Raw genomic sequence first — 23,882 nt, forward strand, 5'->3', positions numbered from 1 at the left:
CCTCGTTCTACGTTACTGTCATTGAACTAAGCGCCGTTATTTCGGCGTTCTAACGCTGTTTGGTTCGGTAAGTAGTAACAAAATCTGTTTGCTTATGCGTGATAAATTGAAAAATCTAATTTTTAAATTTTATTTCATACAAGCATAGTTTAGTATTGTTAATAATATTGTATAGACGTATATATTTTATGTATGTATGTATGTATGTATAACTATATGTATGTACGTAAAAAATAGCTGCGCAGCTGCACTCGTTTTTATTCGTTCATCTGCAGCAGGGAATTTATTGTTGCATCTTTACTGCCGTTATTCGCCTCGAATACAGACTTGACGACCTCCTTGTCAATATTTGGAAACATTTCGTGAATCTGTAATAATTCATAGTTGAAGAATCATTTTCAAATAATGCATTAAAAATTATTTAATTAACATCTGAATTATTTTTTTATAATGCCGAAAATCTTAATTAAAAGCAATTTTAAAATTTTTAATCCTAAAAACCAGAATGAAATAAAAAAATTAAATTCCAAAAATAATACCTTTATAAAAAATAATTTTTCAATTTGTAATACTAAAAACGAGTTGAAAAGTTAAAAAAATAATCTCAAAAATACCGAATTGAAAGAAAAACGGTTAATACCAATTATATAATTAAAAATTCCAGCAAATAATTTCAAAAATAATTTGTTTATTTGATTTAAATAGAAAAATTAATTTTTAATGCCAAAAGTTAGGAAAATATTTTTTATTCGAAAAATTTTTATTATAAACTTCGATTAAAATTTTTCTGTTTGAACACTCCATTATGTTTTTTGAAATTTTTAACTAAAAAAATATTTTTTAAATTTAAAAATTAGAGCAAGAAATAAAAATTGAAAATTTTTAATCCCAAACATCGAAATGAAAGATTGTAATTCAGTTTTTTTTTTTTGAAATTTAAAATGGAAAATGTAGTATTTTTTGAATTAAAAATTTGAAATTCATAATTTTTTTTTGTTCGAAAATTTCAATTGAAAATTTAGTTCCAATCCCAAGCATCGAAATTAAAACTCGAGAAAATATTTTTTATTTGGAAAATTTAACTATAAATTAAAATTATTTTTTTTCTGTTTGAGCATCCTATTATATTTTTTTAAATTTAAACAGAAAAGATATTTTTAAATTGGGGTACTCACAACACGTCGTAAAGCATCGTAAAATCGTAAAATTATAAATTTTTACACTTGTTTAAAAAATTGTTGTTGGATTTCATACAAAAATGAGTTTACACATTTACAATTCTCAATGCTATGTTTTCGAATCGTTATAACTTATAACTCTACGAGACTTGTGAAAACCCTAAATATAAAAATTGTAGTAACAAAGTAGTAATAATTAAAAAAAAATATATACATATCAATCATCAATCTAAGAATTTTAATAAAAAAAATTCGCAACAGTAATCACCACTAATGCTAATTGGGTTAACAAAACACCAGCATACTCACTTGTTTGAATTCTTCTTCGGATAATTGTCGCGGTGCTGGCTGAATAACCGTATTGGCGACTGGCGGTTGTTGAGGTGTTACAAATATTGGCATTGGTCTGCCAGGCGGCACCATTAACATTTGCGCTGGTCCACCCACAGTTTGGTACATATATGGCTGCATTGGTTGATTGGAAAAGCTTAAAACTATGTCGATAGCGCCCTCAAGGCCGTCACCTTGTTTACCACTCAGTGGATACCATTCTTCGTGCGTTTCACCGCGCATCACGCTTTGTGGTATTTTGATTTCACACCATGCAATCAATTCGTCCATTTTAAAACTACATTCATCATAAATTTCAATGAAAATCGAATTAACACCCGCTGGCAATTGACTTTGTACTACACGATTCCAATGTGGATGTTTACCACCATTTGGATCTGTTTGTGTTTCGTATACATAATGACCGACACGTATACGCACGTAGGGATCCATGCGGGTAAGGCCATAATTACGTGCTAATTTCGCTTGTGCACACGTGATACTCAAACGACCAACATAATTTGGTGCCTTAGGCGAGAATTATTTAGATATTAAAAATATCAACAAATTTAAGAGCTACTACTCACAACATATTGTGGATAGACTTGTTGTTGGTACACAGCTGCTGCTGTTTGACTGTCTGCGGCCACCTGTGCATCAACGCCACTATTAATGCGTAGAAAGTCATTGGGTAGCGGTCCTACCATGGCCTGTTAAAATAAGTAAAAACGTTAAATTAATTTACTTTTTAATTAGCGCATTAAAAGCTATTTCCTCTATCAATGTTTTCACAACTTTGATAATAAAGAAAGCAAGCAAATGCTGTTCGCAGTAACTAGCATTGCAAATGCGTAGTTCTCTAATAGTTTACTTATTTAATTGTAGAATAATGATGTGCATAATAATATAAATGATTGTTAGTTACTAAGTCAGCTGACATATGGATACAGACTTAAAGAAGAAACATTAGTGGGATAAATTTATTAACAATACATATTTGTAACATATTTCAACTTTCTAATGCATCTACAGTCTTTTAAAATATTTTTTGCATTAATACAGTACTAATGTGTTAGTAATATTGTAAAGGAAAGTACATATGTAAGCTTTGTAAATATATTTATTTACATATGTATAAATATAAATACCCGCTTAATTTTTATCAGCAAAGCCGATTATTGCAAAAAGATGCCTTCAACTATAAAATTGGCAAGAACTTGTTAAGGTAGGGCAAATTTGTTAAAATAGATTATGGTTCTTTCCATTAACTTCAATAGAATATATTTTGTCAACATTTCGTATAGCTGTTCTAATGTTACAACATTGCAAACTCAAAGCTAGCAGAGATTTCTAACTAAAATATAAGAAAATATAAGTATATTTGTTATAGTTGTAAATTAATTCTGAGTCACAAAATCGGTAGCTCCAAATTGTAAATATGTTATTAGTTGAGTTTCTTAAACTGTCTTTATGTTAGTGTTAAAATTTAAGTAAAACATCACCGCAAATTGCGAACTTCAAGAAGCCATATAACGGACTTAAATAAAACAGATACAAATATTTTTGTAATTTGTACAATAAATTGAATTTAAGATAACAATTGGAATAATTTATCGTAATTTCATCGTTATAAGAATTGCTGATAAAAATACAACAATAAAGACATATGTATGTAAATATACAATTTATTGTACTTGTATGTATGTATCACCTACAGTGTATATCAACTGTTTTTTTAGATTTGCAAACCTTGTAAACCCACCTTTCGCCAACGACTTGAACGAGATTCAATTTCAGCATTTGCCATTTTCTTCTTATTTTTTATGTAGCAAAATAATTTCAGCAACTATATATGATATTGTACGGTGTTTAATTTTTTTCGTATAAGTCAAATGGAATTCGCTTTTGCACTGATTGTGATTAATAATTGTTTTGTAAAAATATGAATCATAAGACAGGTATAGGGTGGTCGAAATCAAAGTTTGCAAACATTTTGTTGCACTCTGTTCCTCGAACAGCTGTTACAGGCAACAACAACAATGCGCCATAGATTTACATATGTTTTAAAAATTTGTACCTCAAATCAACCGTATTAGGTAAGATAGGAAAAACATGCCGTTCTCGGAGATTGTGAGTGGATTATCAACAAATCCATATTTCGGAGCAGGCTTTGGCCTATTCGGAATAGGTGCCGGCGCAGCTATTTTGCGGAAAGGTCTGCAAGGTGCTATAATTTTATTTCGCCGACATATGATGATTACATTGGAAGTACCCTGCCGAGATAAATCTTATCAGTGGTTGCTTCAATGGATTACTGTGCGAGGAGCAAGAGAAACGCAACATCTCAGCGTCGAGACATCATTTGTGCAAAAAGAAACTGGCCAAATACGTACAAAGTATGACTTTATACCCAGTATTGGAAAGCATTTAATGCGCTATCAGGGCATTTGGATACAGGTTGAACGTACACGGGAGCAGCACACATTGGACTTACATATGGGTGTACCATGGGAGAGTGTTACCTTAACATCATTTGGTCGTAATAAACAATTGTATTTCGATATACTTGAAGAGGCACGTTTACTTGCTTTGGAAGCTACCGAAGGTAAAACCCTTATGTACACCGCTATGGGTTCCGAATGGCGACAATTTGGACATCCACGACGCAGACGGCCGTTATCATCTGTGGTGCTCGAGAAGGGTGTTGCAGAGCGTATTGTCACTGACTGTAAAGAGTTCATCGGCAATTCTCAATGGTATATAGATCGCGGCATACCTTATCGTCGTGGGTATTTGCTGTACGGACCGCCAGGTTGTGGAAAATCTAGTTTTATTACAGCTCTAGCGGGTGAACTTGAATATGGTATCTGCTTATTAAATTTATCAGAGCGTGGACTAACAGATGATCGTTTAAATCATCTTTTGAATGTCGCGCCAGAACAATCAATTATATTATTAGAGGATGTGGATGCCGCCTTTGCTTCACGTGAAGATGTCAAACAACAAGCAGCTGCATACGAAGGACTCAATCGTATTACATTCAGTGGTTTACTAAACTGTCTGGATGGTGTTGCTTCTACCGAAGCGCGTATTGTATTTATGACAACAAATTATTTAGATCGTTTAGACCCAGCACTTATACGACCAGGTCGCGTTGACGTAAAAGAATTTGTCGGCCATTGCGATGCATACCAACTGGAGGAAATGTTTTTGCGTTTCTATGGCAAACAAGAAAAGCTGCCACGTAAGGTTGCGATGGAATTCGCAAAATGTGTATTAGCTGATGGTCGAAAGGCCAGTCCCGCACAGGTACAAGGTTATTTTATGCGTCACAAAACTGCCACATCAAATGAGGTGCTTTCACATACGGCCGAGATATGGGAAGGTAGTTTATCTACAACACTACAAAAGGAACCAATCACATTGCAAGCCACGGCGGCGTAGTTAAATGTTATAGAAATAAAAAATAATTTTCTAGTTGTAATAAATTAACGAAAAACGAGTACACACGATACTATTGTAAAAAAACTAATTATATTAGTATTTACGCTTTAAACGTAATAGACTATAGATTTTTTTCTTTATTTCATCCTAACGATAAAATTTGATTATTACTTAAAACTTATTTACAAAAAAAAACTCTGAAGAGATATAGGCAAAATGTATAGATCGTTCTTCTCTACGAGTGTGTAATTTTTACATAACTATAATTTGAGATAAAATATGTCATGTTTCCGTGGGCATAATTTCTGCTTCAGAAACTTCCACATTAACAGGACTATCAGTGCATTCTTGTACTTTTGTACGTATGTCCGAGCGACACATGGGGCAAAACTTCAGTTGTTCCGTACACGTGACACAAAACCCTCTGTGAATATATTAAAATAAAAATTTAATGTATAATAATTTGAATGGTATGTGTAAATATATATGTACATATATTAATATTGTTTACCTATGCGCGCAAGGCTCCAACCTCATAGTAGCCTTTTTGTCAAAGCATAGTGTACAGGAGTCATCACGTACACTTACTTTTCGTAACATATCCAGATAAATATGCCGAGGCAAAATTATCTGTAGTTAAGGAAATCAATAGAATAGAATAAGTAGAGATATTTTGCGAAATATTTATTTAAAAATTTACCTTGTCACTTGAACTCAGCTTCCCACTTTCATTGAAATTGTGAAATGCTCTTTGTGGTGGATATCGAAATGGTTCCAGTCCAAAATTAAATCTACATTGTTGAAAGGACATAAAACTTGCTGCCGCAAAAAATCCTTCCCTAAAATATTAATTTTTTCATATACGGATATATAAAGTAGTTATGTGGCATGCGTACTTAACGTTATTGAATATGTGTCTATAAGGATCAGTCGATTCTCCATCGAGAGTAAAAATAACTTCCTGTTTGTCTAAATCAAGTAAACAACCAAGAATCGAGCCACTTTTCCATGTTGGCAAACTGTGTGGAATTGACTTGGCATTATGCCATATAATACGCCTACAACCATCAAATCCAATAGAGTATTTGTCATCACCTATACCATAACCATCGTCACTTAGAAAACTCGATTCTTTTGTTGCCCAACCGATTTGCATCACACCCGGTGTTATTAGGAGAACTTCATAGTACCAACAACCTTTGGTTATCTACGGCACACAAGTAAAATTCGGATTATGTTAATTTCCACTTAAATTTCCAAAGTTTTTACCTGGAATGTGCAGCGGACACTTTCAAATGTGTAAGCATCACAGCGCGCTTCTAAACCATCTGGTGATATTTTCAAATATTCGCTTACATCCTTCGTATTAAGCATGGCGTTAATTTTGGAGACATTGGTTGTCTCATATGAATATTGTCGCCCGCTTACTGGAACTGAAAATTGTATATTTCAGCGTTAGTTATGGATATGTACCATGGTAGAAATAATTTAACACTTACAGTAGTTGTCTAAACACCAACAAGCGCAAAATCCTATTTGACGCAATAAAAAATTTGGTGATGATACATGCTCCTCCAGCGCTAAAAACGGGCTTTGTTTCATTTCTTGCATAGTTTTCTGCGTTTGGATACATATTCAACAACAAAAATCACTATTAATCTCCTTTTTTTATGAATTCGTTAGCTTACCTGTATTGTCACTTTATTCTCACTCGTTTGGGCAAATTTTTCGAGTGCGATTAATGAAAGAAGTTTTACATTCGGATCGATGTCTTCATTTAAATTACTAATCAGGTACTTTAACATGGAATTGTTAAGTAATGCAATACTGCTAGGTCCTGCTAATTTTTCTGCTAAGCAGCCAAGTATAACACATAAATTTCGTTCTTTGCGTAGGTTATTTTTTAAACCATATTTTGGTGCAACCATTTCACCGACCTTCAGTACAGAATCTTTTGTAGGCAGTGGACTGTCATCTAATAGTAGGGCAATAACACTGGGGCCCATGGGATGTTCTACCGGCACCACGCGCATTAATGAACGCACCAGTTCAGTCCAACCAGCTGGCTTTTCCGTAATAATGTGTAGCATTAATATAGAACTAGGTGGGTTCGGTTCACTAGAGTAGAAAGTGTTATTTAATATAGTTTGCTTTATGCACTTGGTGTAAAAGTAAAATACATACTTATCAATCATTGTACTAATCACATCTAATGTCTCGCGTACTAATTTGTCCACAGTATCAGAAAGTGTTTTCAATGTATCATTTGTCTGCAGTACTTCCGGATTACGGTATGAGTTTCTGAGTGAACCTCTTGCATGTCGTTGTGTACGCCCAACGCCCGTATCATTGTCCTCTTCACTTTCGTTTTTATCTTTACACAGACAAGAGCCCATTATATAAAGTGCACGTCTTTACATTCCCATCCATTGAAACATTGAAATATAAAACGAGTTTAAAAATGCGACGAAAAAGTTTATTTTTCAATTAATCAAGAAACAAATGCAATAAATCCACAGATGCAAGAAAAACAAAGATTGTTTCGACTACATATTAATCGATAATTAACTATCGAATTCGATAATTCCAGTTCGTTGGAAGGCATTCAAATATCATTACACCCTCAGTTCACCGATTCCCATCTATATTTTTGGTTTTGAACATGTATTATTTTTTATGTGTCTAAAAATATGTTGTTATTTAAGACCTATGTACATAAATGTTAGTCTTAATAAGATATTCTATACTGATAATAAATGCTTTTAAGTTTTCTATACAAATTTTTATTATATAATTTTTTTTAAATATTCAAAGCATTGCAAACAAATAAATATAAAATATTTTTAAAAAGCTTATGAATGAATTAAATAATATACTTGTATAGAAAACAATATAATTTGACTGGCTTTCTTGTATTGAGAAAGAACTATTTAACTGCTAAACCTTATTTATTTATTCAAAAAGATAGTAACGTGAAAATTAATAATTGTAATATATAACACTTAAATTATATTTTAAAATGTTTCAATTACATTAAATTTGATTTAAAACATACGAATCGTTTATTCATAACAAATCGAAAAGAGTTAGCTGTCTTAATAAAACAAATGGCAACACCAATTGCGCACTTTTTCAACACTACCTCTTCATATCACATATGTCTTCCAATATTCATTTTTGGAATGCAAAGAAATTTTTGGGTGCTCACTTTACATTGAAAAGCACTGTAAAAAAGGCTATCGTATTTGTAATTTGTAGTTATACAAAAATGTACTGGTGAAAAAATAAAGAAAATAAGCCCCACAAGAGCTTAAACTAATACATTTGGTGAAAATTAATATCAGATGATTAAAAGTTCTATGCATTAGCAAACACTTTCCCCAGCAATAGGAACAGTACAAAGCAGTTGGGAATAGTTTGCGTTTGTTGCGGCCATATTTGTGAGCTCCGAATTTAGCTTGAGAGTTTGCTTCAAGGGGAGTGCATCTAGTAGAATCCTTCATTGTACAATCTGCGCATGCCAAGCGGTCTAATTTTATTGGATCGAAGGACTTTACCCTGTTAAGGAGTTAAAAGGCTCTGGTTGCAGAATAGTGGAAGTGGCTTTTTTTTTATAACAAGGCACCCAGAGCAAGCGCCGCCGCTTTTCATTTGTTGCAAGCATAAAGGATCCTGTAAGTTGCCAATTATCGGAAAAGTAGTAGCAAAGAGGGGAAATGTTAATATCATCAATTTTTGTTAAGAATTTTAGATACATAACACATTGTAAATTTAGCCATGATAAGGTCGTTTCAGGTCAAGAGGAAAGGACCTTATAAGCAGCGTGTCCAGTACAAAGATTTATGGGAACGTTGTTTATTAAGACTAGTGTTGAAAATTATGATATTTAAAAAAAAATCCAAACTCAGTCGGTTTAAAACAAAGCGTTCCCACTATAGAATACTATCGTTACAACTACAACTACATACATATTTGGTCATTATAAGAAATGCCTATATATACTTATAACTATTGTAACAGTTAACAGCTGCAAACTACTTACAAAATTTTTTCGTTCCCACGACAGTCGGGTCTACGTAACCGGAGCGGACCCGGATTTTTATCCGGCCAAGGACTGTCAATTCGGCAGAACTCTGCTGCTACAACAACAACAATTAAAAAAATTTTTAGTTTATATTTTACACTCTTACTATTTTTCAAGGCAAACAATTGAGCATACTACGTAATTATTTGATTACTATACAAAGCAGTTGTTATTTTTTAAATACGCATATTTATGTAATTTTTGTTAACGGCTAATTTTCAATAGCATATCAAAACACCCTGAATTGAAGAGTTTTCAAGCACGTGGACACAATTCTTAAGTCTTTAGCAGAGTTTGTTCCCTATTATTAATCTCAATATATGGATTCGCATGAAAACGATTTTTAACAGCCATCTGTTTTGTTATTTAGGCACAATTTTCGGATAAAAATTATATTTCAGAATTGCTGGAATTTGGATTGTATAATGACACTCCGCCTAATTTATAAAGATTTCCAATACAAACTCAATATTGGGAAATATTTTGAAAACTCTTGCTATTAAATGTAAAAGTGCTTGACTGTACATATATTCCAAATTTTCGAAAGATAATTATAAAAAGGAAAAATAATGTCTAGATAGAAAGTAAATACTTTTTTTTTTTAAGCTATGTTGTTGGAGAGCTCTCTCTATAAGAGTGGCTCAAATGACTGCGCTCTATTGTTAAATAAGAGAGTGACGTGTATTCGTTGAACCATACACAATGTGACGTGAATATACCGAACACAAAGTCAAGTCAATTTCGCGCGCTTTAGGATCTCTTGGAGAGATAACTCAGTTATCAAATTTTATGAAATAAGTAGAGTAATATTAAACATTATAGCTAATTTTTTTTCCTGGAATTATTTCGAAACAATAATATGTTAAAAGTATTACTGAGGTATGAATATTACTTATGATTATATGTGTTTACTTATATATATATGTATATCATATGACGATTATAGATGTCGTCCTAATTGGGGTTATCTCTATGAATGTAGAATAATACAGAAAATAGAATGTATTTTTTCAGAGTTGTCAACGCACACGATTTTGTCGCGTCTGATATAAGATTAATACAAAAGTATATTACATAGTATGAGTCATGTCTTACGCACCAAGGGGTTCCCTTGAGTTTAGTGATAACATCGGGGCAAACGACTTAAAATTATTTAAAAGCTATAGCACTAATTTTCATGGACATGTTGGTCACCATATGGATATAAAACTATACACATACGTATGTATATTGCGTTTTACCGATGGAATTATAATAGCATACCACTAGGCGTATATGTTTTTTTAAAGTATTGTGCATGAACCTGTGTGTACATATAGTATATGTACATATATGAAGTGTGCACACTATTGCATTTGCGTAACTACTACGCTTTTGGCGGGCACAACTGCTTAGATTTTATTCTCAATTAATTTCGGTATGATGTTACTAATTTAATAAATTATTGTTTTTTTCTGATAATTTACTATTAAATAATTAATTATTATAATTTCTTTATAGAAAGAGATGGATGAACAAGAGGAAGTTCAACAAAATATGATATCGAATTTACCATTATTGTTCGCTAATGGCTATCCAACATCATTGGAAAAAATAACAGAGTCACAACTTGAAAAATTCATACCATTTATGGTACGTTGTTCGCTTGGTCACATAAACTTTCAGGAAAAAACAGACTGCAGCGAACCGGAGTGGTGGCCTGAAGATTTTCCATTCACCATACCATTTACGAAGCCGAAAAAATTTACTGGCGTAATAATAATAATATATTATAATATTAATTTTTTTTTAATATATGTGCCTTATTTTTGTTCTATAGAATTGGGCGCAAAAAATGAAGGAAATAATTATAATATGCTATCAATTTCATAGAAGCGTTTTTCTGCTTCGCTTCTGCAACGATTTAGCAGCCTATGAGCATGCGAGTCTGCGCTTTATAAACAACTACAATTCGACAACATCACTCTTTGAACGACGTAGCAATAAATTGTTGGTGACATTTAGAAATGAAAATATGGTAAATAAAAGGAGTATCGCAAGCGTATAAATAAGGATTTCTATATTTTTATTTTGTACAAATTATTAATGTTAAATATTTGTTTAGTCATATGATCAACCGCAACGCAGTCGGAAATGTTTGATGCGTCAAAAGTCAAAAAGTGGCAATCAAGAGAGATCGGATGCCGAACAAATAATGGTCGAACCAGCACCATTCGATATTTATTTATGCGACAATTGCGATGCTGAACTGTATTCGAAAGAAGCTATTTCGGTAAATATATATATTTTATTGTTATCTACTATATGTATATCGTCACCTAAAATGCAAAAACTCATATTATATTATCCAAAAATTCGAAATTTAATTTTTTTATTGCTACGATCCACTACATTATTAACATACCGACATGTACTAGATTTTGTATTAGATATAATAAAGTTATAACCAAAATTCTTCATTGTTCTTCATCAGTAAACCTATGAAAAGTGATTTTATGTTATTTTGCATTTTAGGTGACCATAATACTTATCGCCTTCATTGCGTTTTGATATCAGAACAGCATAACATTATTTTTATAAGGAACATTCCCTGCTAATTGTTAGTCATTGACCATTTGATCAAGTTTTCCCCGGGCTGACAAAAAAAAAACAAAAACAATTCGTCGTGATCATTTAATCTTGTGGCCGAATTTATGGTGAATCCAATCAGGGCAATCGAAGAAAACGACCGCGATTATCGCCAAAGTACAGAGCCGCAACAAAATCCTCAAGTCGCATTCCCTGCTAGTTGTAAATAATTGATCAGTTATACAATTAATCAAATTTTACACAGACTGATATAAAGAAACAAAAACAATTAGTCGTGACCATTTGACCTTGTGGACGAATTTATGGTGAATCACATCAGGGTAAGCAAAGAAAACCATCGCGATTATCGCCAAAGTACATAGTCGTCCGCCAGCAGCACATTGGGAAAAGACAAAGAAACGTTGTTAGCAACATACAAGGAAATCGGCCGGCCGTTCCTTAACTACGCCGCACCTATACCGTCGCCTGGATGCAGTGAAACGCAGACGAGGAACTTCCAAACTTGTCAGAACACTGCACTCCGGACCACGACAGGATGCCTCTTGATGTCTCCCATCGATCGCCTGCGTAGTGAGGCCCGTATGCACCCATATAAGGAGCATAATGAACTCATCTGCAAGCAGTTCCTGAAATCATTCCTTAAGTTACTTGCTTGGAGCAGAACCACCTCCTAGGAGCATCAAGAGCTCAATCCTCAACCACGTCGACCAGACTTCGGACGTAACTAACTTCTGACAAGCACCGGCCGCAATTCACAGTGGAGCCATCAACACCTTTAACGACTCGCTCTCAGTAAATGGCGTACTTAAAGTCAAACCAGCTTCGTTCTGACGCCGTTTTTGCAAAATATTCAGGTCTTTTGTTACAAGTCTAGCATTGACACGCTTCATAACCAGATCATTAACAAAAATGTGTTGAGTCGCTCAGTAAGGAATGTTGAGATATGCTTTGTTATCTCTATTATGCCTGTTTCTTAAAGTTTTTGATGTTACCATGATTAAGTGGACTTCCCAAAATACTTCTGCAATATTTTCAACGGTTCTGTAGCCATTATTGAAATTGGAATATCTTATCCGTTATTGGAAACACAAAATCTAAAGCAAACTCGTTTTTCTTTTTTGCATAGTAAAAAATATCGCATCATAAACTAACAGCTAGCAACCACAGATTATTTGACATATGGGGCTAAAACTTCACACAAACATAAAAATGGTTTCACCAATCTGGGAAAAATGTTTATCAATTCAGCTTGCGCGTGCAGCTAAAAGGACAAGTCCGGGTCAAATTTGATCAGATTGTAAATTCGATTGCATTCTGGTTACGTCGACTGATATTATAGTCGTCCATCCACCTCTCTAAAGCAACTAGATGCCTTCTATGTCGAAATCTAAGAAATGTACAGAAAATTGAATCAATATTTAGATACTTGCGTCAGCAGCATTCCTCTAAAATCATTTAAAAACAATATTCAAAATTTTCAACAAATGCATTTGTACATAATTATTGATTTTTTTTTTTTTAAAAAATCATAGCGACTAATTTTGTTACAGGTATATGGACTTTATTTTGGTGGAATCTGTTCAGAAAGTACATATTTCGCAAAAAATTACATTAACATTTTTTTAATACATCAAAATGCCCGTTTTAATTCGCTTTTCATATTTTCCACAATAGGAACATGAAAAGACTTGCAACGTGGAGGACGACGATGACGATGTCATTTTATGTGATACACCTGAACCTAGCGAAAACACTGTGCAGTCGACAGATTCGAAACGAAATACAGAAGACAATGAGCTACGTAATGGATTCCTACTTAATTTTAACCTGCAATGCCGTGACGATAACAAAAATGGTAAAGTTCCAAGCAAGAATGAAGCGTTAGGTGCGTCAAAGGAAACTAAAGACGAGAAAAGCGGATTCATGATTATTGATAAAAACAAACGTATGCCACGACGAAATCGTGCTGTACATTCGTTAGCACGTTGTGCCACAATACCGTTGTCATCGCCTGCCGGACAACTACTATTGCGTACTACAAAAACTGCCATGACACCAGAATATTTATCGGAGCGACTTGAACGCGTAGAGCGTTTCTGTTTTGCGCCCTTACTCTCAAAATCCCAAACGAAACCGAAATATTTTGAGAAAAAGCACACATTCACCAATACACATTGTACATTTAAAAAGCCACAAGACTATAGTTCGCATGTCTATGTATTTCCACGTCGGCAATTCTCACAACGAAGACGTACTGAAAGTTTTCTATTCTTAAATTCTTCACTAATAAGACGCTGCCGTCCAATTTCGGTGCGGCTAAAGAAAATTACCGATAACGAGGTGAAAACCCGACGCTCATTACCAAATACAAAATTAAATATCAAACTAACACGTGATGCTACACGACGTTCCAATTGGAAAATCTCGTCACCATCAACCGAAATCATAGTGGATACAATAGATTTGTGTTCATCGGATGAGGAAGAATGTCGTATTAGGAGTAGCGGCGATTGTATTAGTAGTAATGATAGTAGGAAAACACATGTTCTACAAAGATATAGCGAACCTGGCCCTAGCATTGAAATAACACGCCAAACGCTAGCAACATTCACCAGCAATAATATCGCCACCAAAACCGCCGCAAAAAGTGCACTAACAATTACTAGTGGCAATGGTAAAAAGTTAAGTCTCAAAGAAATTTCATTATTTCCCATACGCAAATCGACGCGTACCAATGGACCGGCTAAAGGACCAGATAAGCCCCCAATACGCGCTACAGCAATTGCCAGCACACGTTTATCTTTGACACACACCTCAAATCTAGCTGTGAATAGTTCCTCAGCGGCAGCCACAACCCAAGCGCTAACCGCACCGGCCATCAGCGATGAGAGTAAAAAATCTTCCACTATCGACATAAATGCACTACTAAATCCAATACCTACTGCAATATTCGCCACCTCAACGGATAATAGTATTTCATTACCAAAACCATTGCAACCGTCAGTTTATATATTTTCAAATTATGCCGCTAACGCATTGACCTCAACAGTGCCAACAACAAATAATGATATTACAACAACGAACGCTGGTAATACATTTAGAAACCAAAATCAGGAAAATCATGCACAAAATGGCACCACCACAGCTGCAGGGCTTGTTGTCAAACATCAAATAACCAATAATAGTGCAACACCAACACTAACACCCGACTGGTATCCCGAATTGAATGCGTTAGCGACAAGCACCAATACAAATTTAAGCAATACGAAACAAACACACCTGGCGGAACGCGAACGTGCGCGTAGCCTGTCTTTAGTTTCGCCAAGTCGTGTTATATCAATTGATCTGACCTCTTAATTTTGTATGCTAATAAGTAACTTTTTATTGCTATTATTACAATAATTAATATGATTACTATACATTTATACAAAAGCTAGTTTAAATTTATCTATCGCTCACATTAAAATTATTATCAAAAGAGTGTTTTAAGACCTAATCACACACACACACTTTGATAGTTTGTATAGTATGTACGTACATAAGGCTATATTGTTGAAATGTACCTTGTACTACATGCTTGTATATTAGAGTGTCCGTTATTTTCAAATTGATTTTTGTGTGTTGCAAGCGCCCGCTGATGTTTCGAAGTTCGTGAACAAACGCTTTATTTTAAATTTAAATCATTTATTTTTCCTTGTACGGACTTATGGTTTTTTGATATGTTGCATAATCCTTGAAACAATTTTGTTCTAGCACAAAATTTCCGCCCTACAAAAGAGGTATTAATGATTATTTTCATAAAAGTACTCCGTCAAATGCACAGCGACTCAGAAGCAGTAACAAAGCATTCATATGGTACACCATGTGGTATGAGCAACACAGCGTTTACATATAAGGCACTAGTGTGAATGCACAGCACATTTGAAGCATTACTTTAACTGCGTATAACTTTTAAGAGAGGGGATTTTCTATTCGAATATGCACTTATCAAAGTTGTAGGTTAATTCGGTTCAGACATAAAAACATTTTCAAAGCATTAAAAGTTACCATGTGAAGTATACGGTAAAAGTAAAACGATTAAAACACGGTTTAAATCGGAAATAAAGAAGAGCTCGTTTGCCTTAAATCCTTTCTTAGGACAAAAATCAACACTTCAGGGTTGTTTGCAAAAACCAAAATCAACTTCGGAAATAATGAACACTTTATTGTGCTTATATAAAACGAAAACTAACTAAGTTTAGTAGCAAACACACAAGAAACAAAAAAAGCCAACACCATTGTACTTTTGCTTAAAACCCATTTATTTATTTTTAGTTTATTATTTATTAATCAATAGCGTTAAAGCATAGTAAAAATATTTAAATAACTTAAAAGACTCGACAGGCTCGGAGAAGTGTAGAAACGATTTTCTGGTTGTAAAAAAATTAGTTCATTTTTTTTTTTTAATTAAAACACTAGTAATGTAAGAATGCGTCAGTTTTTATGTTGTTTTTAGTGCTTTCTGGTGTTAACAAATGTACAAAAAATTTGCATTGATCTCGATTGATTGAATTTATTTTTTTTTATGAAATCATTGTTATATGGTAGGGTCGTTAACGAAAATTGTGCTAGATTTTTTTTTTTTTTAATATAATGTTGGAAATAAACCAAGTTAAGCAATATGTAGGTATTCAACTGCGACCTTGTCTTATCAATACATTTAAAAAAAAAAATGTTACAATACATTTTTGAGAAAAAAAATGTTACAATACATTTTTGAGGAAAAATATAACAATGCATTTTGAGAAAAAAATATATGAGACATATTTTCTAAATTTTCGCTACGAACCTTCTTTCTCTTTTTTTTTTTTTGTGTTATTTTTGCTTATATTTTAGTAAGCTGTTCGAAAGCTGCATAGAACCAAAACTTCACTAAAGCATCTATAATATGTAGTGGCCTTATCCGCTCAATCAGTTGTTTACGCAACACATGCATTTCAGCCAAATAAAATTTATCAATTGATGCACCTGGCAGTAAAGTTGCATTTGTGGAAAACTTGAAAATACCAAAAACAACATGAAATCTTAACGTTCATATTTTTCTAGCACACTATTGCATTAGTTTCGCTCTCCATTGTAATAATTAAAATTACTACTATAATAGCTATTAAAAAATTATTTTATACTATTCTGGAATTGTTGATAGGTTTAATGTACCTAATGTAAATATGTACATACATATATAATAATAGTTTTTCTAAAGCAAAAAATAAACTCATATGATAGCAATATAAAAACAAATTTATCGCCAAATAATCGTAACTCCTTTTACAGCCATGAAAATTAGGGTAAAGCTCAAATTCTATATGAAATTAATTGAAATTCAGGCATAATCCTTCAAATGACACTCAAATTTACGTTGTACTCGCAAATAGTCACACGCACATTCGCGTCGGCATGTAATAAAGAAATTACGATTTTTTTATATGTATATTATATTTTGTCTCAATAATGTATACTTTTTCCCCAAAAAATTGTTTTTTTTAAGTTTTTTTAATTTTTTTTTTCTTTTTCAAAGGTTTTTATGCTTTTTTTTACCTGTATCAAACCTTTATTTTTAATTTTTTCTTTTCAAAACTTTTTTTTACCTTTTTCTTTTTCAAAATTTTTCATTCTTGAAAATTTTTTTATTTTATTTTTAATTATTCTTTTTTAATTTTTTTTATATTATATCCAATTTTTTTACTTTTTTCAAAGCTTTTTTTTATTTTTTTCGTTTTCAAAAAACGTTTTATTGCATAATTAATGCATTTGTTTGTAACAATTTTATTAAGCTATTTTATGCTTTTGATTAGATCTTTTAATTAGTTTTTTATCAACAACATTTGCCGGTATTCAATCGGCAACTTTAGAGCCTAAAAGTAATTTGGAAAATATTTATATTACAAATAAAACTGAAAACAATTTTCCAAAAAAAAAACGTGAAATTGACTTATAAAATAAATTTTTTAGTTTCTTAAAAACTCATAAACGTTTACTCAGTGTGAAAATTGTACGCTCGCACATTGCGAGAAGATGTGTGTAAAGTAGTAATTAGTTTATTTAATAACTTATTTAGAGCTTATGCAATTCAATTATAAATTAGTTAAAAATATATAAATTTTTGGCGATTTTGAAGTAAGCATGCGCGACTACAATGTGTAAAATCGCTACTGCCCTTCTCATTCCCTTAGAAAATTTGTATTCTTTATTTTATTGCATCAGTACCTTGCTACACACGCGTGTATAGTAGTTACTTATTATCAGACATTTAAGTTGGGAGCTATTTAATTACATTTTAAATGATAATATGTTGATAGACTTTATAATACTTATGCATACATATAATTTTTGCAGCAAGATGGCAATATCTATAAATTATTTTAAATTGTTAAAACCGTTGCACTTAATATCTTCTGAGCACTGTTTACATTGTCTTTGTTATATTTTGTCCATAAAGGGTGTGTGAATAGGCCTTTATGCTTAACATTAAATTATTATTATAGAGTTTTTAGTTTAATATATAATTTTTATTTATTTATTACTAATTGTTTCAGTAATAAAATTGAAGTATAGTAAAAGAAAATCGGTTACAAATCCTCAAGTTCATTTCAAACAAACCGAACATTAATGGCGTTTTGAAAAAATTGAAATGACATTGCTGTTCGTATGAAATTATAATATTAGAAAATACGTTTTCAATTACTTTTTCTTTTAAAAATTTTTCTTTTTACTACAAATGCTATGTACCCAAATGTGTAGGTATAAATGATATATATACATAAGTAAAATTTATGAATGTAATGCACTACAACATAACTTTTAAGAAATATACTTTATTTTCGAAATAGTTTATAATATAGTAAACTAATTTACATTATGAAAATGATGAAAATATAATTATCAAAAAAGCTCATAGTGCATATGAGTGAAATTTAAATTGATTTACGTTTTCAAATTTTGAATTTGAATCGTTAATTTGTGAAATACTAAATAAATATGTTTTTATAGCTATGACTAAGAAATATTTAGTGGTAAAATGCCTGTATAAAGTGGAAACTAAATAAAGTGCGTACTGATGATTCTTTAAACTAATTAGTGCTCACACACATACTTGTATGTTCTAATATTGTCCGTTGTTAGGCATGGGATGCGGCAAGTATTTTAAGAACAATTCCTAGTTGCACATACAAGTATGTACATACATTTATACTCATTAAAGGGCAATGATTACATAATTAATGCCTTCTACAGAAATTTAATAACAATAATTGCATAATTTATGCCTTCTACGAAAATTTAATAACAGACGTCTACCTTTGGGTCTATTCTAAGTAAAAGGAGTTGAGCTGCGTGTATAGCCTTCGAACGACTGTTCCAAAACAGCTTAGGAGTAAGTTATTATGGATACTCATTTAATGTTACAGCATAAACCATAAACCCAGTTGACCACATTTTCAATTTAGAAGAGCTCGAACAACATTTAGCGGATATAAATCGTAATCTTCCGGTGTCGACCATTGTATGCAATAGATTTTTTCGTTAAGTAAACCAGTAGGTGTGTATACTATATGCGATTAGTGATTTCTGTACTATAAAATATAAAGCACATATTTATTTTGCAGAGCTTTGAGCATACTTTAATATAATTTCTTAAATTTAAATGAAAATGTGTACCTTATAATAGTTGCAACCCTTATTAACCCATATATTTAACACTTGCGAAAGCTCATAGAATTCAATTGAATTTATCGCTGTTAATCGATTATTTGACATCCCCATCAGTTGGAAGAAAAAATTGTTTGTGATTGTTTCGGGATAATCTTTGTAATTTTACTAAGAATAGACGAAGGAAATTCCATATTCAAAAGATAAATAACAGCATTATCTGGTAATTATATAATCGATTAATTATTGTTTTTTCATATTCGCTTTCTAACATAAAAAATTTAATATAATTAAGCTGAACCGTGCAAACACATAAGAGGCATGAGCGATTGGTCAAAATCACAAAAAAACGCTAATAACGCTAGAGTCGAGAAAATGACGGAAGACGCATCAAAGTTTCTGGGTGGTGTCCTCGGTGATATAAGCTCACGATCAGCGTACACTCAAATAGCTATCGGTGCCACTTCAGGATGGTGAGTAGCAATTTTTGCAACATAAGTATATACATATGTTTGTACTATATGTCTAATGTTTGCAAATTTATAATATAAAAAATGCAATGGCGTTTATCATAGGACTATTATGTATTTAAGCAAATCTCAGACAGGTGACGTAATTTTCATAGTTATGAGAAAATAGGCATGTTAAATAAACCGAAAATTGTGCTTTACGTAAATTGCTTGTTATTTGGAATGACATACCTACATGCATATGAATGCAATGATATACACAAAATGATTCATTTATCATGATGTATGATAATTATTTAACATACTTTTTTTAATTTCCTTATTTGAATACAAATATATATTAAATTACCGGGTTCATTGCGTATTTATACAGTTTATAAAATGTATTTATGGATATATACTAAGTGTGTATATATGTATCTTAAGATTTACCAAAAATTTAACAAAATCTTCATCGCATTCTTAATATTTTCAAATTTTCATATAGGTTTACTGGTTTTGCAACAATGAAAATTGGCAAATTTGCAGCTTTCGCCATCGGAGGTGGTATTATTTTAATGGAAATTGCCCATCAAGAAGGTTTTATTGAAATCGACTGGTCGAAAATCACAGGAAAACTTGATAAAGTCACTGACAAAGTTGAAACAGCCGTAACTGGCCAAGAAAAAAATTGGATTGAGAAGGTGAGTGAGAGAAACGTGATATATTTGATCTATGTATGTATATAAACCCAAAAATTGAGAATTTATTTGGCACAGCCCACACATTACGTAGAGCCTTGCCGAGTTTAAAATAAATATGTTTTTAAATTAAAATTATAAAATATTTTTTAATTGTTATTGAAGTCATTTAAACACTTTTCGAAATTTGAAGTTCAAAAAAAGTTAAAGAAAAATATACGCTTGCGCTAACAATGAATTAAATAATTTTATAATGGAAATTTATTCCATTAAAAGAATATTATCAAAAATACAAAACGTTTGGTTTGCTACTAATTGCCTTTATTTTTCGTTTCAACCAGGGCAAAGTGTTTGTTAAAAACAACGCAATTTTCACGGTAGCATTTCTTGGTGGCGCTCTTGTTGGAGTTGGCTGTGCATGAATTACTTTAGGATCAATGTTATCTATAGCAGGCTGCTAAACATGACAATTAACTTCACAAATATTAGTACTAGAAATGCATATGTATGCGCTCATATAATTGAAATGTTGACTTCTTTTTCTTTGGCTTTCGAATAAATTATGCATATATTTTAAGAAAATTTCGTTATTCGTTATTATTTACTGTAAAATAAGTTGGTAAATGCGTAGGTAGTACTTTAGGCGAGTTTCATGTTGAGCGTACTAACATTTAATATAGTCATTGTCATTTTATATTTGTTGTAATCTTATAATTTAAAAATACGTAATGCAGTACAATTGAAGATAATTTTTTGCATATTTTCTCACTTTTCAGACTGAACGTTTTGTTGATCGCAAACTTGATCGTGCAGAGAACATATTAAAGTCAAAAACAAAGAAAGCCAAAAAATGGTACAGCAAACTTATTGGCGACGAAAATGGACCCAAAGTAAACGATCTTCACATTTTCTTAACGGCCTTCGTAGGCGGAATTGCATTAGGTGTAGCTTCGGCTTAATAATTGTAAATCTCAACCTTATTCTGCGATGTTATTCTTACCTATACCGAGCATCTCATTCATAACACACATACTATTAACTTCATATAATTTTACTAAGTTTGATTTATAAAGCGAATATGATGTAATTGATATCATAACAGTGCTTGAATAAAAGGCGTTGAATATTCAATCAATAAAAAATTATGTCTGGAATATTTATATTTAATAAGCACGTGATTTTCTGGAAAAATCGAATTTCAACGAGAGAATTTCTAGTCTTCTAATTTTTTTTTTCAATTTAAAATATGTATATTAAAACTTCATCATTTTTTTGGATACTCGAAGTTTTTTTTATTTAATATGAATATTTAAATTTTATTGAATGCAGCAACATCAACACTCTGAACGTAGTCTTCTAGTTTTTCGATTTCCTCAGTTAGCCAATCAATCGATACTTTGTCGTCTTCGACGACACACGAAATACTGAGCTTTTGGATACCAAAAGCTACTGGAACGAATTTGGATGCGCCCCATAAGAGACCATCGGTTTCGATTTTTCTTATTTCTGTTTCCATAACTTTAAGATCGGTTTCATCATCCCATGGCTTAACATCTAAAATCAAACTAGATTTTGCGATAATTTGCGGTTTCTTCGATTTCTTTGCGGCGTATGCAGCCAAACGCTCCTCGCGCACACGTGCGGCTTCTTCATCCTCCTCGTCCTCAGAACCGAATAGATCAACATCATCATCATCATCATCAGCTTCTGCCTTTGCAGGTGCGGCATTGGAGGCAGGGGCGGGGGCAGATGTGGATACAACAGTTTTTCCGGCTAGTTCGGCGTTAACTTTCTTTTCCAAAGCTGTTATACGACTTTGAGTTTCTAAACAAACCGATCTCAAGCTTTCTATTAACTTTCTCAAATCGGCATTGTCTTTTTCGATAACAGCAACACGATCTAGAACTTCACCGGATGCTGGAGTTGCAGTTAGTGTAGTAATACCGTCCATCTATAAATGAAAAAAGTAATAATTTATAAATAATTTTGCTGTATAGTTTAAGTACTGTAGACTTAGAATAGAAACAATAACGGAAACACATGCAAATTCGATTTTTTACGTAGCAACAAAGGTAAAACTAAGAAGTCGCTATTTCTTAAACAAAACATATACAATTACCTTTTCTAACGAATTTTTAATATGTTCTCTTGCTTTAGCGATTTCCGAGACTAAAGTGCACTGGCTGTTGGCCGAGGAACCCTTTAAATATAAGTAAAAACATTGAGAATTCAATTCTACTAAATATATTTTCTGGTCTTCAGCAAATAAAAATAGAAGCTGGTGCCATAAAAACAAAAGGAAGAAAGTTTTATATCTTAAAGAATTTCGTGAAAGGCGATTCCAACTAAAAACTTTTATTTGCGACCAAAACATCAAATTGAAGAAAAATGAACATAGACAAGGTATAACCTACCGCTACTGTTGTAAATGAAAAAAATTAAATAGCCTGAAGTTACCAATATTTGAAAAGATAAGAAAATAAATAAACTCAAACAATGTTGAATACTCCAAATGAGGCATTTGATATTGAAAAAACTTTTAAAAATTATATTTTGTGCACAACTTTGCAAAATTTTACTAGTACTACTCTTGCTAACCAACATATCGGCATTTTTTTTAGCTCCCTTATTTCTTTTTTTGGGCTTCTCTCCACTTTGTTTAGCAACCACTTTAGGTACTTCAATTGGTGCATTGACCTGGGAGCCGGATGATAAAAATCTCTCTTCGCTTTCAGAGTTCGTTGATATTTCTGTTAATTTTGCTACATGCTCATTCTTTTTGTATTTCAATTTTTTGCTTTTTTTCAATTTAGTTTGGGGCTCTTGTACACCATTCAAGTGACCATCCCCGCTTATCTTTTTGACCTTTTCCTCATTTGAGCAGCATGAAAGGAAACATAACTTCATATTAGATTTACAGATAGAGATTATTTTTACCGACACGTGTAACAGTTATATACAATAGGGAGTTGAATTATAAGTATATTTTCAATTCTTTACCTCCTTGCTTAAAAGTTCGTAATATTGACGTTCGGCATTGTGGCAATTTGCCTTATCCACCCAGAAACGGTCTGCAGCTAGAGTTGTGGCCATTTTTTAAATAAATATTTAGAATTACGAAGTCCGCAAATTTCGCTACTACGCTGATTGGGAGATGTACACGCTACAATTGAACTAATTCCCACACACAATTGTGAACTTGCGAAAGTCGACCGATGTATCGATAATTTCCTTAATCGACTCGTAGAAAATTTCTAGTGTGTTCAATAGGATACGATAATGCTCCTTAAAATTAAAATTTTATAGGTTTGCAAAATTTGTCAAAAATAAATTATTTAAATATAAACACATAAAAATTAGCATGTACATACATAATTTTTTTTATTTTCAATGTATGCTTTAAAATTTCTAAACTCGTGCT

General features: G+C 32.3%; 6 protein-coding genes and 1 long non-coding RNA gene across 12 annotated transcripts; 3 read left to right on the forward strand and 4 right to left on the reverse strand.

Moving 5' to 3' along the window:
- Positions 1-87: 87 nt before the first annotated feature.
- LOC126754074 (toll-interacting protein-like) lies at positions 88-3,434 on the reverse strand. Of its 3 annotated transcripts, none has more exons than XM_050465956.1 (4): positions 3,271-3,434; positions 2,096-2,218; positions 1,488-2,036; positions 88-368 (listed from the first exon to the last, which is right to left on the reverse strand). In XM_050465956.1, the coding sequence occupies exons 1-4, from the start codon at positions 3,313-3,315 to the stop codon at positions 258-260; spliced, it is 828 nt and encodes a 275-aa protein (XP_050321913.1). In that variant the 5' UTR covers positions 3,316-3,434; the 3' UTR covers positions 88-257. The 3 variants fall into 3 exon arrangements, with proteins under 3 accessions (XP_050321913.1, XP_050321912.1, XP_050321914.1); XM_050465955.1 differs by having other exon boundaries at positions 3,258-3,433; XM_050465957.1 differs by lacking the exon at positions 3,271-3,434 and adding an exon at positions 2,657-2,828.
- Positions 3,435-3,564: 130 nt separating this feature from the next.
- LOC126754073 (mitochondrial chaperone BCS1) lies at positions 3,565-5,069 on the forward strand. Its single transcript, XM_050465953.1, has one exon. It carries the CDS (start codon positions 3,621-3,623, stop codon positions 4,950-4,952), a length of 1,332 nt encoding a protein of 443 aa, XP_050321910.1. The 5' UTR covers positions 3,565-3,620; the 3' UTR covers positions 4,953-5,069.
- Positions 5,041-7,493, reverse strand: LOC126754072 (RING finger and SPRY domain-containing protein 1-like). Its single transcript, XM_050465952.1, has 8 exons — positions 7,137-7,493; positions 6,641-7,070; positions 6,452-6,569; positions 6,222-6,385; positions 5,849-6,159; positions 5,653-5,791; positions 5,464-5,582; positions 5,041-5,376 (listed from the first exon to the last, which is right to left on the reverse strand). Exons 1-8 carry the CDS (start codon positions 7,346-7,348, stop codon positions 5,235-5,237), a joined length of 1,635 nt encoding a protein of 544 aa, XP_050321909.1. The 5' UTR covers positions 7,349-7,493; the 3' UTR covers positions 5,041-5,234.
- Positions 7,494-8,143: 650 nt separating this feature from the next.
- On the forward strand, positions 8,144-18,738 carry LOC126754215 (uncharacterized). Its single transcript, XM_050466180.1, has 5 exons — positions 8,144-8,626; positions 10,537-10,788; positions 10,856-11,053; positions 11,141-11,308; positions 13,300-18,738. Exons 2-5 carry the CDS (start codon positions 10,543-10,545, stop codon positions 14,980-14,982), a joined length of 2,295 nt encoding a protein of 764 aa, XP_050322137.1. The 5' UTR covers positions 8,144-8,626; positions 10,537-10,542; the 3' UTR covers positions 14,983-18,738.
- Positions 18,076-19,369, reverse strand: LOC126754218 (uncharacterized). The gene is made up of 2 exons (XR_007666272.1): positions 19,321-19,369; positions 18,076-19,235 (listed from the first exon to the last, which is right to left on the reverse strand). It is a non-coding gene; the product is annotated as an uncharacterized LOC126754218 (long non-coding RNA).
- A 38-nt stretch (positions 19,370-19,407) lies between these two features.
- LOC126754217 (FUN14 domain-containing protein 1B) lies at positions 19,408-21,606 on the forward strand. Of its 2 annotated transcripts, none has more exons than XM_050466186.1 (4): positions 19,408-19,534; positions 19,607-19,784; positions 20,269-20,464; positions 20,803-21,043. In XM_050466186.1, exons 2-4 carry the CDS (start codon positions 19,633-19,635, stop codon positions 20,881-20,883), a joined length of 429 nt encoding a protein of 142 aa, XP_050322143.1. In that variant the 5' UTR covers positions 19,408-19,534; positions 19,607-19,632; the 3' UTR covers positions 20,884-21,043. The 2 variants fall into 2 exon arrangements, with proteins under 2 accessions (XP_050322143.1, XP_050322142.1); XM_050466185.1 differs by lacking the exon at positions 20,803-21,043 and adding an exon at positions 21,238-21,606 and having other exon boundaries at positions 19,409-19,534.
- Positions 21,607-21,728: 122 nt separating this feature from the next.
- On the reverse strand, positions 21,729-23,640 carry LOC126754216 (probable elongation factor 1-delta). 3 transcript variants are annotated; one of them, XM_050466182.1, is made up of 4 exons: positions 23,462-23,640; positions 23,060-23,326; positions 22,581-22,661; positions 21,729-22,412 (listed from the first exon to the last, which is right to left on the reverse strand). In XM_050466182.1, the coding sequence occupies exons 1-4, from the start codon at positions 23,552-23,554 to the stop codon at positions 21,771-21,773; spliced, it is 1,083 nt and encodes a 360-aa protein (XP_050322139.1). In that variant the 5' UTR covers positions 23,555-23,640; the 3' UTR covers positions 21,729-21,770. The 3 variants fall into 3 exon arrangements, with proteins under 3 accessions (XP_050322139.1, XP_050322138.1, XP_050322140.1); XM_050466181.1 differs by having other exon boundaries at positions 23,060-23,332; XM_050466183.1 differs by lacking the exon at positions 23,060-23,326 and having other exon boundaries at positions 23,462-23,639.
- Between the last annotated feature and the right edge of the window lie 242 nt (positions 23,641-23,882).

Source organism: Bactrocera neohumeralis, chromosome 3 (assembly GCF_024586455.1).
Source record: "Bactrocera neohumeralis isolate Rockhampton chromosome 3, APGP_CSIRO_Bneo_wtdbg2-racon-allhic-juicebox.fasta_v2, whole genome shotgun sequence".
NCBI lineage: Eukaryota > Metazoa > Arthropoda > Insecta > Diptera > Tephritidae > Bactrocera > Bactrocera neohumeralis.